The sequence below is a fragment of the Microcaecilia unicolor genome, chromosome 3 (assembly GCF_901765095.1).
Source record: "Microcaecilia unicolor chromosome 3, aMicUni1.1, whole genome shotgun sequence".
NCBI lineage: Eukaryota > Metazoa > Chordata > Amphibia > Gymnophiona > Siphonopidae > Microcaecilia > Microcaecilia unicolor.
The window spans coordinates 44,736,467-44,754,938 of NC_044033.1; the positions used below are offsets into that span (position 1 = coordinate 44,736,467).

At 45.6% G+C, this 18,472-nt stretch overlaps 1 protein-coding gene across 1 annotated transcript in view; it reads left to right on the forward strand.

The window, feature by feature from the left end:
• The window catches only part of EML6 (EMAP like 6), a 744,128-nt gene that overhangs the window by 621,227 nt on the left and 104,429 nt on the right, over nt 1-18,472 (forward strand). The window contains 1 exon segment of the mRNA XM_030195849.1: nt 9,211-9,384. Coding sequence (XP_030051709.1) covers nt 9,211-9,384 — 174 coding nt within the window.

Consider the following 18,472-nt stretch of genomic DNA (forward strand, 5'->3'; position numbering starts at 1 on the left):
AGTTCCCTCTCTGACATTGAAACCTCTTTCAGAAACTTGTTGGGGAAGTCGCATTGATGCTCTGAAGCCACCAAATTGGAGAAATCTATGATGCTCTCTGTATGAGAGCGATGAGAATTATGACAACGGATCAAAATATGGAGCGTGTATTTTGAGCACCAAGTTGAAGGATTTCCAATTGGCATGACTGTTTTTTGGTGGGGTACGCCGCTGCAACGCTTTATGCAGGGTGGACACTGTGATTCCCCCAGGCTCTAGGTCTTGGGAAAAACTGTATAATTTGGCTCCCAAGTTTCGACCTTAGGGCTGACTGGTTTAGGTGTAAAATATAGTGCTTAGCTTGGGCATATGTGAAACGGTCTCCCCATGTGTTTCCTATCTTGTTTTGCAAGTCCTCAAATTTTTTAATGTTCCCATCTTGACCTAACATATGCTCTACCTTTGTGATTCCCTGCGACTCCCATCTAACAGATGTAAGATTACTTCGTCCTGGTTCAAACTCCGGGTTCCCTCTAAATGTTAGTAATTCTGATGTTTCTGGCGTTCCCCCTAGATATTTAGTGAAGGCCTTCCATGCCTTACGCATGGGTTGCAGCAGCTGACAGCGTTTGAATGGTGCCTGGAGTTGGACCTGTGTCAAATGGAACAAGATGAGCGCGTTATGGGGGGCAAAATATGCACGTTCCCTTTCTAATGGCATAAATGTATCTGTTTGACTCACCCAGTCACCTACGTGTCTAAGAAGGCATGCTTGATTGTATACAGCTATGTCTGGCAAGCCTATCCCCCCTCCCCTGTTTCCAATTTCCCCGCATCATTTTGGCCTGTATTTTGGGTTTCTTTTTGGCCCAGCAAAATCTTCCAAAGACTCTATTAATTTGTAAAATGTCTTTTCGTCTTAGATACAGTGGCAGCGTTTGCAAAAGATATAGCCATTTGGGGAATATCACCATTTGTATTAAATTTATCCTACCTCTCAGCGATAACGGGAGACCCTCCCATCCGTCTAATTGGAACCTTGTCTTCTCTAATAATTGTTTTACATTTATGTCATATAAGCTCTCTAAGTCCATAGTCAATTTAATCCCTAGATACTTGAATGATCCCTCCGCCCAGCACAAGGGGAACCCGTGACTCCAGAGATTTCGCACTGCTGCAGATGAAGCTAACGCTTCTGATTTAGGCAAATTCAAAGTAAGGCCAGCATAGTCACCATATTCCTCCAGCACTTCCATTAGTGCCGGGAATGATGTCTGGGGTTCCGTGAGCAGTACTAGGATGTCATTTGCAAAAGCTGCTATTTTAAATGTTGTCTGTCCTACTTGTACACCGTGTATCGTTGGGCTGCCTAAAATGTCTCGGATCAAGGGGTCGAGTGATAATACGAAAAGCATCGGAGATAACGGACATCCTTGTCGCATTCCTCTTTGTATTAGAAATTCCCCCAATTCCACCCCGTTAACCCACACCTGTGCTTTTGGATTCGAGTTTAGGGCTCTAACCGCAGATAGAAACCGACCATCAAAGCCATATTTTTCCAGTGTTGAAAATAAAAAAGCCCAATGTACCTTGTCGAATGCCTTTTCGGCATCGAAGCTAATAAGTAGGGAGAGCAGGTCTTTCTGTTTCCTCCTCTCTAAAGCCCCTATGATTTTCCTTAAGTTTTTAGCTATTACCCTACCTTCTACAAATCCGGTTTGGGCCTCATGTATTAGCTTCGGTAATACTTTTTTCATACGATTGGCCATTATTTTAGCTAGTAATTTTAGTTCCACATTTAGGAGGGAAATTGGTCGATATGATTTAGGAATCTGTGGATCCTTCCCCGGTTTCGGCAGCACCACTATCCTTGCTAGAGACAGACCTTCCGGTCCCTGTTCCCTGTCCACTATCTTATTAAAATACCCGGTCAGTGTTGGCGCGATATGCTCTCCTAGTAGTTTGTAGAATTCTATGCGCATGCCATCTGGACCAGGTGCCTTGAGTAGATTCCCCTGCTTTATTCCAAAGAGCACCTCATCTACCGTAATTGGTTGATTTAATTTATCTTTATCCCGCTGGCTGAGGGATGGTAGATTTAGGTTATCCAGGTACATGGACTCCGGCAAACCTTGCTCTTTAGGTTTCGCATATAGGTTGCTATAAAATTTAGCAAAAACCTCACATATCCTTTCTGCTGTCCTCTCTACATTCCCGCGTTCCCCCTGAACCTGCAGGACTTGTCTCTTTTGCCCTTTTGGATTTGCCAATCGCGTCATCAGGCGCCCTGCTTTGTTACCGAATCTATGTAATTGAAATTTGTAATTTAGTTGAGATTTAGCCGCTCGCTGATGCAACAGGATATTTAAGGCGGTCTGAGTTTCTAGGAGTCTAGACCGGTGTATTTCTGCATGTGTCTGTCCGTAGGCCTTGCGTGTCTTGCATATCAATGAGCTTAACCTTAATATTTCTCTATTTCGGGTTTTCCTGACATGATGGTAATAACTGATTATCCCACCCCGAAGCACTGCTTTTGCTGCCTCCCAGAATATAAACGGGTCCCCCCTGTGCTGTTCATTCAGTTTTTCATAGTCCTCCCACCATTCCTTAAGTTTTGCTTTGAATACCTCGTCCCCTGCCAACTCTAATGGGAATTGCCAGGAACCCCTTGTGTGCTTTCATGGTCCTCCTACCCAGTCAAGACATACCCATGCAGGGTCCGAGATCGTGTATGGTCCTATATGCGCATCTTTTACCTGCCCGAACATAGCCTCTGATACAAGAAGGTAGTCTATTCTGACCTGGGATTTGTGTGCCCTTGCATGGTGAATGTAGTCTCGCTCGTTGGGATGCAGCACTCTCCATACATCTACAAGATCCAGTGCCTTTCCCATTCTCTTCAGACCCCGGGTGGTCGCTACCGTGTCGCTCCTCTGACCCTTTGAGCTGTCTATCGATGCATCCCACACTGTGTTGAAGTCTCCTCCCACTAGTATGTTCTCCCCCTGAAATGAGATCAAATGGCGTATCACCTGGTTATAGAAGTGTTTATCATGATGGTCGGGGGCATATAAATTGCAGACTAAAATCTTTTGCCCTAATGTCTCTATCTCCACTAGGACATATCTACCCCCGTTATCTACCGCGAGAGGGCGGATCTTTGCTACCACTCCTTTGCGTATTAGTATCGCCACCCCTCCTTTTTTCCCTTGCGCTCCCGCTGAAACACACTCCTCCACCCACCATTTTTTAAGTTTGGCATGTTCTTCCTGATTAAGGTGTGTCTCCTGCAGCAGCACAATGTCTATATGGTTCCTCTATAAATGTTGTAAAATTTTTGTTCTCTTTATTGGTGAGTTGATCCCACCCACATTCCATGTAACCCACCTAACCATAATCTACGGGCATTCTGCTGTACCCTTGTGATATTCCCAACTCTGTGTTGTCCGTCAGGGGGGCACCCCAGCCTATACCCCCCGCTCACATCCTCTTGCCTTCCCCATTCCAGTCCATTTTTCATGCTCGTACCCCTCTCTTCCCTCCCTCCTCATTCCCCCCCACCCTTCCCTCCCTCCCCCCAATACCCCAGTTCCCCTATTCCAGAGTCCCCTCTATGGGGCTTGACCACGTTTCCCGCCTCCTACCCCTCTTCCCCCTCATTCATCTTTCAACCACCACCTCCCCCCCTTTTTTTTTATTTGTTACCCGTATGTCAGTCATTCCTCATTCACTCGTGCCTGTCACCCCTATACTTATGTCGTTACCCTTATCTGTCCCCTTCATTCTTATCCCCCATGTCAAACAACCCCCCCCCCCCCCCCCCACTCACATTCCTCACAATCATGCTTTCTTGGTTATATATCATTACTAGCCGTTGAGCCCGTAAAAACGGGCTGGTATTGGGGTTTTCCTTCCCCCTCCCTCCCCCCTCCCCGTGAGGTCGCCACCGCTACCGCCCCCCCCCCCACCCCCGGAGTTGCCGCCATCCCTCCACCTGGCCTGGGCCTTCTCTCCGCTACTAAACTTACACATTCATTCGCCGGAACGCAGCACGCACATCAGCTGAGCTGCCGTCGGCCCTTCCTTCTCTGCCTGTGTCCCGCCCTCCTGTGACGGAACGTCAGTGAGGACGGGACACAGGCAGGGAAGGAAGGCCGACGGCAGCTCAGCTGATGTGCATGCTGCGTTCCGGCGAATGGATGTGTTAGTAGCGGAGAGAGGGCCCGGGCCGGGTGGGGGGGGAGGAACGGTAGCGACGATCTCAGGCGGGCGGGCAGGGGGAGCGGTATCAAACCTCGGCGGCGCAGTTTTCCTCTCTGTCCCGCCCTCGTCATCACATATTGATGCGGGGGCGGGACAGAGAGGAAAGTCTCTACTGCGCATTTGCGAGTGAGTCAGTCACTCGCCGTTTATATGTTTGATAGTCTTTACTTGTGTGGGACTGCTTGAACCAGCTTTTCTCCGTTCCATGCTCCATAGTGCAGTCATCATCAGTCACACTACCCATGCTGGGCTACCTGGGATTCTTCCTCTCTACGCCAGACTGGTGTGTAACGTATGATTCTCGAATTTTGTACCTCCAGAGGGGCTCCTCCTGGGTCCATTGGGTAGTCAATTCACCTCGGTCTGGCATTTTAATCATCCAAGTCGTCTCATCTAATGGAGTGTAACCCATGGTATTGTAGTGTCATTCGTAAGCTCTGGCCTCTAGCAGTCATTTCGGGCGTACTTCTGATTTATGGCGATTGTTCCCTCGCTGTTCGTCCCGTATCCTCTGCCTCAATCTGGTTCATAAACTTTTTCGCCTCCTCCACCGCAGCAAACGTATGCGTGGTGCCCTTGTGTGTGATCTTCAGCAGCGCTGGGTATTACAAGTTAAATCTGATCTTCCTATTGAACAGCGCGGTACAGATTGGGGAAAAGGCACGACGTTTCCCAGCCACCTTGTCCTTCCTTGAGGCTTGTAGAATAAATTGTTTATGCATGAAGTTCAGTACCTTCATAATAACCACTCGAGGTCTATTATTACCGTAGTCCGGGCGGGGCCCGAGCCAGTGTGCTCTTTCTATTCTCAAAGGGCCCATAGTGGTGGAAAACGCCACTCGCGCTGTGAGCCAGCGCTCGAGGGCCTCAATCAGATCTTTACCGCCCATAGCCTCTGGTAATCCCACCAGGAACAGGTTGTTGCGCCTGGATCGATTTTCCAACTCCTCAATTTTGGTTTCCAGGGCCTAGATTTGTTTCTTATGGGCTGTCTGTTCCTCCTCCACCTCCTGTAGTCTGTCTTCCACAGCACTGGTTCTTGTCTGGCAGGCCACGCATTCCTTTACTAAATCCTCCAGCCGTGAGTGCAGCTTTTCTAGCTTGGCATCGATGGGGGCTAATCGCCGTTCCAGCGTTTCTTCTAGTACAGTGGACATCTCCGCTGTTATCTCCGCCACCCATGCGCAGGAGACGGAAGTCCCCACTGCCTCCTGTGGCGACGCCATTTTGTGCTCCGGCTGCTTCTGTCTTAGTTTGTCCTTTTGGGATGCTTTCACTGCCATCACTGGCTCCCCGTTTCCGTGGGGCTTACTCGAGGTTTTTACCGCTGCTCAGGCACTGCTGTGGATCAGTTTTGTGTGCGGGCAACCGCCTGATTCTTCAGGGGAAGAGGAGCGGGGTCAGAGAGCTCTTTAGTTGCGTCCGCTCTCTGCCGTGGCGTCATGTGATCCTCCCTCTCGTGAGCTTTTTATGATGTACCTTAAAAATGTGTTGCCGTTTTCTAAGTGGTAAAAAGTGGTAATTTTGAATGCTTATTATCTTTATAGAAGCTATAGGGTAGAGAAAGAGGAGGGGGCTCTTGACCCTCTCAGTTCTCCTGATAGCCATGACCTTTCACATTTCTTGGAGTCATCTAAGGATATTATTTTTTTTTTTTTTTTTGTTATGTTTGTACCCCGTGCTTTCCCACTCATGGCAGGCGCAATGCGGCTTACATGGGGCAATGGAGGGTTAAGTGACTTGCCCAGAGTCACAAGGAGCTGCCTGTGCCGGGAATCAAACTCAGTTCCTCAGTTCCCCAGGACCAAAGTCCACCACCCTAACCACTAGGCCACTCCTCCACTATTGAAAATAGAGCTACCTAAAAAACAACTCCCCTTCTGTGGTCAAGTTGTTAATATGTTTCCGGATGTTGGTAGATCAACTCAGTTAAAAAGGAGAACCTTTTAACAATTAAAATCTAAAATTTTGACTTTTGGAGCAACATTTTTCTCAAATTACCTTGTAAGTGTTTAGTCGCCTAGTACATAAGTATTGCCACACGGGGACAGACCAAAGGTCTATCAAGCCCAGCATCCTGTTTCCAACAGTGGCCAAACCAGGTTCACATTCAGTTTAATTGCCAAGTTTTATTTTTATTTTGTGAGCTTGGCAGCTAGTGAGTCTCATATGCGTGTCCTCAGAGAATGCAAAGTTACTTACCCACAGCAGGTGTTTTCCTTGGACAGCAGGCATATATTCTCACATCCCTCTCGCCTCCTCTTGGAGTTGTCTTCTTAGCTTTGCATGGTCCCCTGCTCAAGCGTCTGGTGGGAAGGCACCCTTGCATACGGGGTGGGGGCACTGCCTCAGAGTTTTAAAGTGATAGTGTACTATGGTAGTGTCCACACTGAGCTGCGTTGATGACATCACCCACATGTGAGAATATGTCTGCTGTCCTCGGAGAACACCTTCTAGAAGTAAATAACTTTGCTCTTTTGGATTGTAGGCAGTTTGTGAGCACTGAGGCAGAGTGAGGGGACTATTTTGGGGAGGGGGCAGTTTGCAAGATGGTGAGGCAATTGCAGGGAGAGTGTTTTGGGGGTAGGGGTAGTTGCAGGGAAAAGGTTTTGGGGTACAGTAGGGCAGTTTACAGGGTGGTGGGAGTAATATCTGTGGTTCGGACAGTTTGCAAAGTGATGGTTCAATTTTGTGGATAGTTTTTGGGGTGGGGCAGATTACAAGGTGGTAGGGCAGTTGTTGGGGCATAGATTTTCATGGTGGGGGGTTCTGGAGCAGTTGTGGAAGGTAGTTTTGGGGGTGGGTCAATTGTGATGGAGTAGTTTTAGGGGGTGGACCAGTTTGTGTAGGGGCTTAGATTTTGATGATAGGCAGTTTGTGAAATGATGGGGGTAGTTATTGGTGGTAGGGGGCAGTTTGAAGGGTGCTGGGATAGTGGCGGGGTAGTTTTGGAGATGGAGCTGTTTGTGGGATATGGGGCAGTAGCAGATTGTAGGTTTGGGGTTGTGGTAGTTTGAGGGTGATGGGTTAGTTGCAGCAGGGTATTTTTTGATGGAGTGAGAGTAGGTTCGAGGGTTTGGAGAGTATAGAATGGGGAGAAGTAGTTTAAAAGGAGAAATTCCCTAACTGCTGTGTTCCACACCCTTGTCACCTCTCGTTTAGACTACTGCAATCTGCTTCTTGCTGGCCTCCCACTTAGGCACCTCTCCCCTCTCCAATCGGTTCAAAACTCTGCTGCCCGTCTCGTCTTCCGCCAGGGTCGCTTTACTCGTACTACCCCTCTCCTCAAGTCGCTTCACTGGCTCCCTATCCGTTTTCGCATCCAGTTCAAGCTTCTTCTACTAACCTATAAATGTACTCACTCTGCTGCTCCCCAGTATCTCTCCACACTCGTCCTTCCCTACACCCCTTCCCTTGCACTCTGCTCCATGGATAAATTCTTCTTATCTGTTCCCTTCTCCACTACTGCCAACTCCAGACTTCGCGCCTTCTGTCTCACTGCACCCTACGCCTGGAATAAACTTCCTGAGCCCATACGTCTTGCCCCATCCTTGGCCACCTTTAAATCTAGACTGAAAGCCCACCTCTTTAACATTGCTTTTGACTCGTAACCACTCGCCTCCACCTACCCTCCTCTCCTCCTTCCTGTACACATTAATTGATTTGATTTGCTTACTTTATTTTTTGTCTATTAGATTGTAAGCTCTTTGAGCAGGGACTGTCTTTCTTCTATGTTTGTGCAGCACTGCATACGCCTTGTAGCGCTATAGAAATGCTAAATAGTAGTTGTAGTAGTAGTGCTTCAGAAGCTTGAATTCCTTTTCCCATAGAACTGTTGTGGTCCATTTTTATTGGGGGGGGGGAGCTTATTTCTCTGGAACCTGCAGTTCAATCTGGCCCATTTTCTAACTTTGATGTGCTTTTTTACTGGCTTATCCTACAGGACAAGTTTAATCCCATTCCATCAATTTTATAGAGAGTTATTTTGCCCTCAAATAAATGGACAGACATTCTCGACTCCTTTTGTATAATTTTTTCCAAGTTCCATGGGTTGGAAAGATTAAAAATTGGATTATGGAGGAAAGGAAAAGAGATTTTAGAAATGAGGCTTAAAAAATAAGCCATAGAACCAAAATAGACAAGTTAATGATATGAACAGTCTAGCTAGTAATGTTCTTTTAAAACTGAAATAAAATTGCAGAAAGAATATATTAATTGTTTTTGCTTTTTATAATAGCAGTAGTGTTTAGGACCACACTAAGATGTATTATCCCATTTCAAGTTATTCAGTCCATATTTTATCCCCTTATAAAGGGAGGCTGTATCAGCCAGTCAGATCAGCTAGTATGTGGTAGCAATCCTGTTTTGGAAATATGTAATGATTAAAATATTTGAATTGGGTTTATTTGAGTAATATATTGAATGAATGATGTTCCTACTTTTTTTAACTCATGACCATTTTCTGAATTTTATTTTGTGTTCCCTTCTGGTGCTGATGTTTAGAGCTTCAGCATTAGAAAAATTACTTATTTTTCATTATTATTTTTCCTTGATGCTTCCTCATTTGCCATTGTTTTTACAATGCAGGTGATATTACAGAATTGACAGGTAAAGCTCTTCTCATGCCTTCAAATCTGTTTGATTTTTTTTATCAGTTCAGCATAAAAATCATAAATCGTAACCCATTGTACATCTGTATCTGTTTGAAATGCAGATACACATCAAGCATTTTGAAAGTTTTAGTTTGCATGAAGTCCTTCATTAGTGTTTTTGTTGTTCATGTAGAATTAGTTTCATTTCATTAATTACAGTAATCCTTTAAAAATTATGAATGCATAATTACCAGTTATAAATTAAAAAAATATAGTTTTTAAATGTCTATAATTTGCTTTTCTTAAATGTGGCCTATGTTTCCAGATTATCACATTTGCTTATGTATCGTTTGTATTTTCTGCATATAAATTGTAGGTACAACACCTTCTATTCATGTGTGGGATGCTATGACTAAGCAGGTTCTTTCCATTCTGCGATGTACCCATGCCAAAGGAATTGGCTATGTTAATTTCAGTGCTACTGGCAAGCAGCTGGTTTCAGTAGGAGTAGACCCAGAACATACAATTACTGTATGGAGGTGGCAAGAAGGTAAATCATGATCCTCTTTTGTTTTTGTAGAGGGAAGTTTTTTTTTTCTATTTAAGCTGAAATCCTCTGAAACATTAACTAAACGAACAAAAGCCAAAGATTCGCTATTCAGAGAATGTTTGTCATGATTTTAGTATGTGAAAAAAAATCATACTGAATGCTACTGTAATTTCTTTTAACTAAGTTGAAACTAATGCTCATTAATGATAACAAATTGGGAGCATTAGAAAATGAAATAGTTATGAGGGGATGAGCAACATACACAGTGGCATTTAGGTTTTCTACACTGCTTAACAATTTACTTCAACCCAGTGGCGTAGCCAGACCTGACATTATGGGTGGGCCCAGAGCTAATATGGGTGGGCACTATGTATATATAGGTGTGAGTAGTTTTTTTGGGGGATCCTAAATCATTTTTAATAAACAGTCTGCCCAACAGCTGTCCTACGGCAACATAAACCACATACATATTCGGAACCTATGTTGCAAACCTTAAAACCACCATACCGAGAATACAAAACACTCAGGACCTATAGAGCAATTCTACATCCATAAGCAGTTATTTCTATGAGTCACACAAGGAAAGGAAAGCATCTTAAACCTACAGTGAGCACTAGAACATCAATTCACCTATTGTAAAACGAAACCAGATCTTCCCTTTCATCTTTCACCATTTTTCTTTTTTCCCTCCTTTTCTTTCCTTCCTTTCCCCTCTCTTCCATTTCCTTTTTTGACCCTTTCCACTTCCTGTCCTCATTTCTCTCTCCCCTTTTTTCTTCTTTTTACCCTTTCCATCCTTCCCCCTTCTTCTTCTTTTCCCTCCTCTCCTTCCCCCTTTTCTCCTTTCCCCTACCACCCTTTCTCCTTCCCCTTCTATCATGCCCTTTTTCTTCCACTTCTCCCTTTCCACCTCCTTTCTTTCCTCTTCCCCTCCCTTCCTCTTCTCACCTAGTAAAGGGCCACCAAAACAGACACCAGATGCAGATGTGATTCCATATGCCCCAATGAAAGGAGAGTTTAATTTTACTTCCATTGAATTTCAGTATATTCCATCTTTATAACACCAGGCTTTCCAATCCCAAGGCAGATTACAGAAAACAGTTAAGATCAAGGAACATTCTCACAGAAATTTTGCAATGTGTATTGTTTAGAACAGCATAGAAAAATGAGCATAAATACAGAGAATTATAACTGCTGTTTTCTACCAGCTATAATCATTTTTAAGCTGTTTTACTGATGTTCAGTTTTTATTTCATGATATTTACTTAAACCTAGATACAGAAACGTTTTAAATAAATTAAAAGCTGTCAAATAAGTAAAAAGAAAACAAAATCTTAGGAAGGAACACCTCCTCTTCTGTTTTCTCCAACTTCCTGGCTGCCCTGTCTGTGCTGTGTCGGGGATGGGTCAGGTGAGCAGCTTCTGCAAGTGCGTGCAGCCTGCACCACGGACCTGGCTGACTGGGCCTGTCATGGGAGACAGCCACCTGGAGCGTGGGGTGTGCGGCATTCTGTTACCGCGTGGCGGGCGGCGGTGCAGCGCATGCTCATAGGCACACCACGTGCAACTGCCAAGGGAAAATCTATTTGGGGGAGCGAGCGACCGCCTTTAATAAAAAAATCAGTGAAGCCGTTTGACAGGCAGCGCTTCGCGTCTGCCCTGCGTGCATTGCAAAAGAAGGAAATCGTCTTCAGGCCTTCTCTCACTGTGTCCTGCCCTCGGAGGGCGGGACACAGTGAGGGGAAGGCCCGGAAGACGATTTTCTTCTTTTGCAATGCACGCAGGGCAGACGCGAAGCGCTGCCTGTCAAATGGCTTCACTGATTTTTTTTTAAGTGCCCGATTTTCCGAGCGCTGACTGGGTGGGCCTGAGTTGTGATTGGGTGGGCCCAGGCCCACCCGTAGCTACGCCCCTGCCAACCCTGCTCGAAAGTTTGTAAAATGTGTAAATGTAAACCATTCCATGTCCAGCCAATCCTCTGAGTCTCTGAAAATCAACCGTGTTGCTGATTTTGCAGTTTTTTTAATTGATGTTTTGGTGTTAGAACTAAAAGCATTACCTCATTCCTGAACAAAATCAGTTAACGATGTCTTTGTGAAAATTTGAACCAGTGACTTAGTGAAAGATTTCATATAATATTAAAGAAATATAAATCTCCAGATTCTCGTTTAATTATTTTATTGACGAGATACCTGATATGTCCCATGATTCAAACTTTGTAGAACAGTTGGCGATACAGTACTCAGTTAATAGATAATAGATTAACTATGCAGCCCTTAATGGCCTTTTTTGAGGGAAACATATAGGGCCCAGTATGCCAACAAAAGCTGAGCTTGTAAATATAGAGCGGTATAATCGAGGATGTCCTCGCAAAACGTCCCGATGGAGGGGCGGGGAAACCCGTATTATCGAAAAAGATGGACGTCCATCTTTCGTTTCGATAATATGGTCAGGGACGCCCAAATCTTGAAATTTAGGTCGTCCTTAGAGATGGTCATCCCTAAACTTGGTTGTTTCTGATTTTCGGCGATAATGGAAACCAAGGACGCCCATCTCAGAAATGACCAAATGCAAGCCCTTTGGTTGTGGGAGGAGCCAGCATTTCTAGTGCACTGGTCCCCCTAACATGCCAGGACACCAACCGGGCACCCTAGGGGGCACTGCAGTGGACTTCATAAATTGCTCTCAGGAACATAGCTCCCTTACCTTGTGTGCTGAGCCCCCCAAAACCCACTACCCACAACTGTACACCACTGCATTAGCCCTTATGGGTGAAGGGGGGCACCTAGATGTGGGTACAGTGGGTTTGTGGTGGGTTTTGGAGGGCTCGCTGTTTCCTCCACAAATGTAACAGGTAGGGGGGGTGGGCCTGGGTCCGCCTGCCTGAAGTGCACTGCACCCACTAAAACTGCTCCTGGGACCTGCATACTGCTGTCATGGACCTGAGTATGACATCTGAGGCTGGCAAAAAATATTTTGAAGATATTTTTTGAGGGTGGGAGGGGGTTAGTGACCACTGGGGGAGTAAGGGGAAGTCATCCCCGATTCTCTCCGATGATCTTCTGGTCAGTTCGGGCACCTTTTTGTGGCTTGGTGAACGTTGGTTGTCCCGCGACGGAAAGCAGTTGGGGACGCCCAAAATCGGCTTTCGATTATACTGATTTGGACAACCCTGTGAGAAGGACACCTATCTTCCAATTTGTGTTGAAAGATGCTCGTCCTTCTCTTTTGAAAATGAGCCTGATAGGCACCTAACTTAGGGACCATTTTACTAAGCTGTATTAAGCAGCTAGCAGGGATTTTACTGTGTGATAACTATTAGCATGGACCCACCCTAATGGTCACTGCACATTAAAACCAGCCAGTGTAATTTTAAAAACTGTATCAGCTGCTTAACGGGTAGGGGCAGGTTGTGAGTGTGACATGAATGATGACAGGGTGTGACCACCAGTGACAGCTAGCACACAGGCAGTGCCACGCATTAGTTGTCTCTACTGCTAGTAGTGTGGCTGCACTTAATCCCACTTCTTCAGTGGGCAGCAATTAAGTTTAATCAACCAAATAGGACTGTATAAATAAAAGTCCTGTCTTTGGTCAGTTTAACTTAACCGGTTAAAGCTGAATATCAGCACTTAGCCAGTTAAGTGTCGGCCAGCTGCACATACCCGGATATTCAATGCCAGTGCCTGGATATGTTCCGACATTGAATATCTGTGCATAAAGCTGACTGCAGCAAAAGAAATCACTGACCACTGCCAGCTGAATATTTACCCCATATAGCCTATCCAGTCAGCCCATCCATACCACTTACTATCCTTCCTCTTCTTTGGAGATCCTATGTACTTGTCCCAAGCTTTCTTGAATTCAGATAGTCTTCATCTCACCACCTTCACCAGGAAACTGTTCCACAATTTCACCACCCTTTTCATGAAGAAGTATTTCCTTAGGTTACTCATGAGTCTGTTCCCTTTAATCTTCATTCTATGCCCCCTTATTCCAGAGCTTCCATTCAGTTAAGAGACTCATTTTCTGTGCATTTGTGCCATAGAGATTTAAATGTCTCTATCATATCTCCTCTCTCCCGCCTTTCTTCCAAAGTAAACATATTGAGATCCTTAAGTCTGACTCTGTCCCCATGTGCTTTATGACAAGACCACTAACCATTTTAGTGGCTGGCCTTTGGACTGAATCCCTCCACTTTATATCTTTTTGAAGGTGTCTCCAGAATTGTACACAGTATTTTAAATGAGGTCTCACTAGAGACTTTTACAGAGGCATTATGATCTTCTCTTTCCTGTTGCCCGTTCCTTTCCCTATGCATCAAGCATCCTTCTGGCTTTTGGTGTCACCTTTTCTACCGGTTTAGTCACTTTAGATCATAGTAACGTGGAGGGGCATAATCGAACGGCGCCGGCCATCTTCAGGTCCGGCTTCGCAAAGGGGCGGAGCCAACCGTATTATCAAAAAAGATGGCCGGCCATCTTTCTTTCGAGAATACGGTTGGGGCCGGCTAAATCTCAACATTTAGGTCAAATGTTGAGATTGCCAGGTTAGAGATTGCCGGATTTAGAGGTGGGCGGCTTCGGTTTTCGGCCATAATGGAAACCGGGCCACGGCCATCTCAAACCCGGCGAAATGCAAGGTCGTGGGAGGAGCCAGCATTCGTAGTGCACTGGTCCCCTGACATGCCAGGACACCAACCGGGCACCCTAGGGGGCACATGCAGTGGACTACAAAAATTGCTCCCAGGTGCATAGCTCCCTTACCTTGGGTGCTGAGCCCTCCAAATCCCCCCAACACCCACTCCCCACAACTGTACACCACTACCATAGCCTAAGGGGTGAAGGGGGGGCACTTACATGTGGGTGCAGTGGGTTTGGGGGGGGGGGGGTTGGAGTGCTCCCATCTTTACAACCACAAGTGTAACAGGTCGGGGGGGGGAATGGGCCTGGGTCCCACCTGCCTGCAGTGCACTGCACCCACCAAAAAACTGCTCCAGGTACCTGCATGCTGCTGTCAGGGAGCTGGGTTAGACATTTGAGGCGGCATAGAGGGTGGCAAAAATGTTCTGTTTTAATAGTTGTTTTGGGTGGGAGGGGGTTGATGACCACTGGGGAGTGAGGGGAGGTGATCCCCGATTCCCTCCGGTGGTCATCTGGTCAATTGGGGCACTTTTTGAGGCTTGGTCCTGAAAAAAAGGGACCAAGTAAGCCAGCGAAATGCTCGTCAGGGCCGGCTTTCTTTTTTCCATTACTCGGGCAAAGCCGGCCATCTCGTGAGCACGCCCCGTCCTGCCCCCACTACCCTACAACACGCCCCTTTTGAAGTTGGCCAGCTCCGCGACGGAAAGCAGTTGGCGCGGCCAAATCGGCTTTCGATTATACCGATTTGGTCTGGGTCAGGAGATTGCTGGCCATCTCCCGATTTGTGTTGAGGAGGGCCTAGTGGTTAGGGTGGTGGACTTTGGTCCTGGGGAACTGAGGAACTGAGTTTGATCCTGGCACAGGCAGTTCCTTGGACTCTGGGCAAGTCACTTAACCCTCCATTGCCTGCGCATTGAGCCTGCCATGAGTGGGAAAGCGCAGGATACAAATGTAACAAAAAAAAAAAAGATTGCCGGCGATCTCCTTCAAAAATAAGCTGGATGTAACATGGTAGAATGACGGCAGAAAAAGACCTGCATGGTCCATCCAGTCTGCCCAACAAGATAAACTCATATGTGCTACTTCTTGTGTATGCCTTACTTGATTTGTATCTGCCATTTTCAGGGCACAGGACTGTAGAAGTCTGCCTAGCACTAGCCCCGCCTCCCACCACGGCTGTGCCACTAATCTCGGCTAAGCTTCTGAGGATCTATTCCTTCTGAACAGGATTCCTTTATGTTTATCAACACGCATGTTTGAATTCCGTTACCGTTTTCATCTCCACCACCTCCCTCAGGAGGGCATTCCAAGTATCCACCACTGTCTCCATGAAAAAATACCTCCTGACATTTTTCTTGTGTCTGCCCCCCTTCAATCTCATTCATGTCCTCTAGTTCTACCGCCTCCCATCTACAGAAAAGGTCCGTTTGCAGATTAATACCTTTCTTGGAGATTAATATTGATTCCGTGCCCCCTCTTAACAAAGTCTGGGATGCTATGAAGGCAGTCTCGAGGGGCTGCTTTTTACAAATAGCTAGCAAGTGTGCGAAGGCTCGTAGGGCTCAATTGGCGAATTGTATGGAGAGAATTTGCTGCTTGGTGGGGCAGCATAAGCTAGTGGCTCTTCGGTAGTCTTGGAAGAGTTGCGTGGATTGAGACTCAGCTTGACTCTATCTACTCGGAGCACTTGAGCTTGATGCAATCAAGAGCTAGTCAGATCGTACGAGTTCACTACAAGGCGGGCAGACTTCTCGCCATACGGCTGAGTAGGCAAAAAGTTAGATCGCGTGGTTCCCCATCTTCGAGACAGAAAGGGGTATACGTTGTTTACCTCTGAGAGTATACGTAGACGTTTCGGGGATTCTATCAGGCTTTGTATGCGCAGGAGATTAGCCCCACTTCGGAACTCCATTGTGACTATTGGCAGACAGTGATCTTCATTCTGACTTTTTCAGCAGCGGGCCACTTTGGAAACCAGTCACTCCTGTGGAGATACAACAGGTTATACAAATTTACCTTCTGGTAAGTCCCCGGGTGTTGGACGGGTTCCCGAATGAATTCTATAAGAAATTGCTATGAATTGGCTCCACTTCTTGCTGATTTATTATTTATTTTATGCATTTGTATCCCACATTTTCCCACCTATTTGCAGGCTCAATGTGGCTTACATAGTTTGTTAACATTGTCATTCCAGGATATCAGAAACTGTTAGTATTTGTGCCGAGATAAGTAAGGGAAGAAAGAAGAAGGAAGGGACGTGCTTAGGGTAATTATAGAAGGGGGCTTTCATAACTGAGAGGGTTGGTGAGTGGATAGTGAGGCTATAGGTTCTTATTGTAGGCCTTGTTGAAGAAATATGTCTTCAGAGATTTGCGAAAGATAGTTGTTTCTTCGATTGTTTTCAGGTCTGTAGGTAGTGTATTCCATAACTGCTTGCTCATGTAAGAGAAGGTAGTGGCATTCATTAGCTTGTATTTTAGTCCTTTACAGCTGGGGAAGTGCAGATTGAGAAATTTGTGGGATGATCTTGTGGCGTTTCTGGGGGGTAGGTCCACGAGGTTTAGCATATAGATTGGGGTGTCTGCGTGAATGATTTTGTATACAATCGTGCAGGTCTTGAACGCAATGCGTTCCTTGAGTGGGAGCCAGTGAAGTTTCTCTCTTAGGGGTTTTGCACTTTCATATTTAGTTTTTCCAAAGATGAGTCTGGCAGCAGTATTCTGGGCAGTTTGGAGTTTTTTGATAGTCTGTTCTTTGCAGCCAGCGTACAGTGCGTTGCAGTAGTCCAGATGACTTATTACCATTGACTGTACCAGGGTACGGAAGATGTATCTCAGGAAGAAATGTTTTACTCTTTTGAGTTTCCACATGGAGTAGAACATCTTTTTCATCGTGTTTTTCACGTGGGCATCAAGAGTGAGGTTTCGATCAATGGTGACTCCAAAAATTTTCAAGTTTTTTGAGACAGGAAGGGAACAGTATGGTGTGATTATGGTGGGGAAGTTTTTTGTGTTATGTTGTGAGGTGAGTACAAGACATTGTGTTTTTTCTGCGTTAAGTTTTAGTTGGAATGCTTTATTTGGAGGCTTTGGTTGATCTCGTTGGTGATTTCATTTAGATCATGTTTGAATGGGATGTAAATTGTGACGTCATCTGCATATATGTAGGGGTTGAGGTTTTGGTTGGCTAGAAGTTTGGCTAAAGGTATCATCATTAGGTTGAATAAGGTTGGTGAGAGGGGGGATCCTTGGGGGACTCCACATTCAGGTATCACATGGGGGGGGATCTGTCCCGCGTTCGTTGTACTTGGTATGATCTTGTGGCAGGAATCCTTTGAACCATTTAAGAACTGTGCTCATATTCCGAAGTATTCGAGTATATGTAATAGTATTTCATGATTAACCATGTCAAAGGCACTGGACATGTCGAATTGTAGGAGGAGTATGTTGTTACCAGTTGCAATTGCTTGTTTGAATGAGTTCATTGCGGACACTAGAACAGTTTCGGTACTGTGATTTGACCGAAATCCTGATTGAGTACAAAAGCTACTGGAAAGCTAGACACAGAAATTGTATCTTTCCTGTTCTAAGCTGAGCTTCTCTTGTTGTTCTTGTAGAGCATTGGAAGTGTTATGTAACACTTACCCACCCCGAAAAAACAATGATGGGGGCTTGGTGGCCCCAGTATAACACCTTCTATCCCACCCTTGGGGTACTTCTCCCCTCCTCCTCCTCCTCCTCCTCTTCTTTTCCCAAAGATAATACCCCCTCCCTAGAGTGCCCAGAAACTTTTTCCTCTCTACTTGTTGCATTCACAACTCTTTCTCTCCCTAACACCCCTCCCCCCCAAAGGACCAGGAATAGGGAGAGGAGAGGTGGAGGCAGACATGAAAGGAAGAGAGGACCTGGGGGGAGGGAGAAGAAGGAGGGCAGATGAGAGAAGGGTCAGGGATCTAGGATAAGAAAAGAGCAAAGGCGAGGGTTTTTGTAATCAAGACAAAATTTGGATTTCGGTGGATGGAAAAAGTGTACCTACATCTCTTTGCTATTACCCTTTCTCTCTCACCCATGTTATTCCAGGAAATATCTAATTAAATTACTTTCACAGTCTCTCGTGTGTATATATGTCTTTACTAGATTGTAAGCTCTTTCTAAAAGGGACTTGTCTGTTATGAGTATTTGTACAGCATTGTGTATAAATATTAGTTTTACAGATTTGGATTTTTTTATTTATTTTTGTTAATTACTTGTCTTTCCCAAATTCTGGTTCAAGATAAATTACAAATTCATGTACATTTGGTAAATCAACCTCTAGGAATACAGTCTACTGGAGTGTGTTGCTGCCAAGGAGGTTTAATGACAGGAGACAACATGACGTCAAAAGTTGCCCCCCCCACCCCCACCTCGCAGAGCCACCATATTGTAACAAACTATCCGCTACTGCAT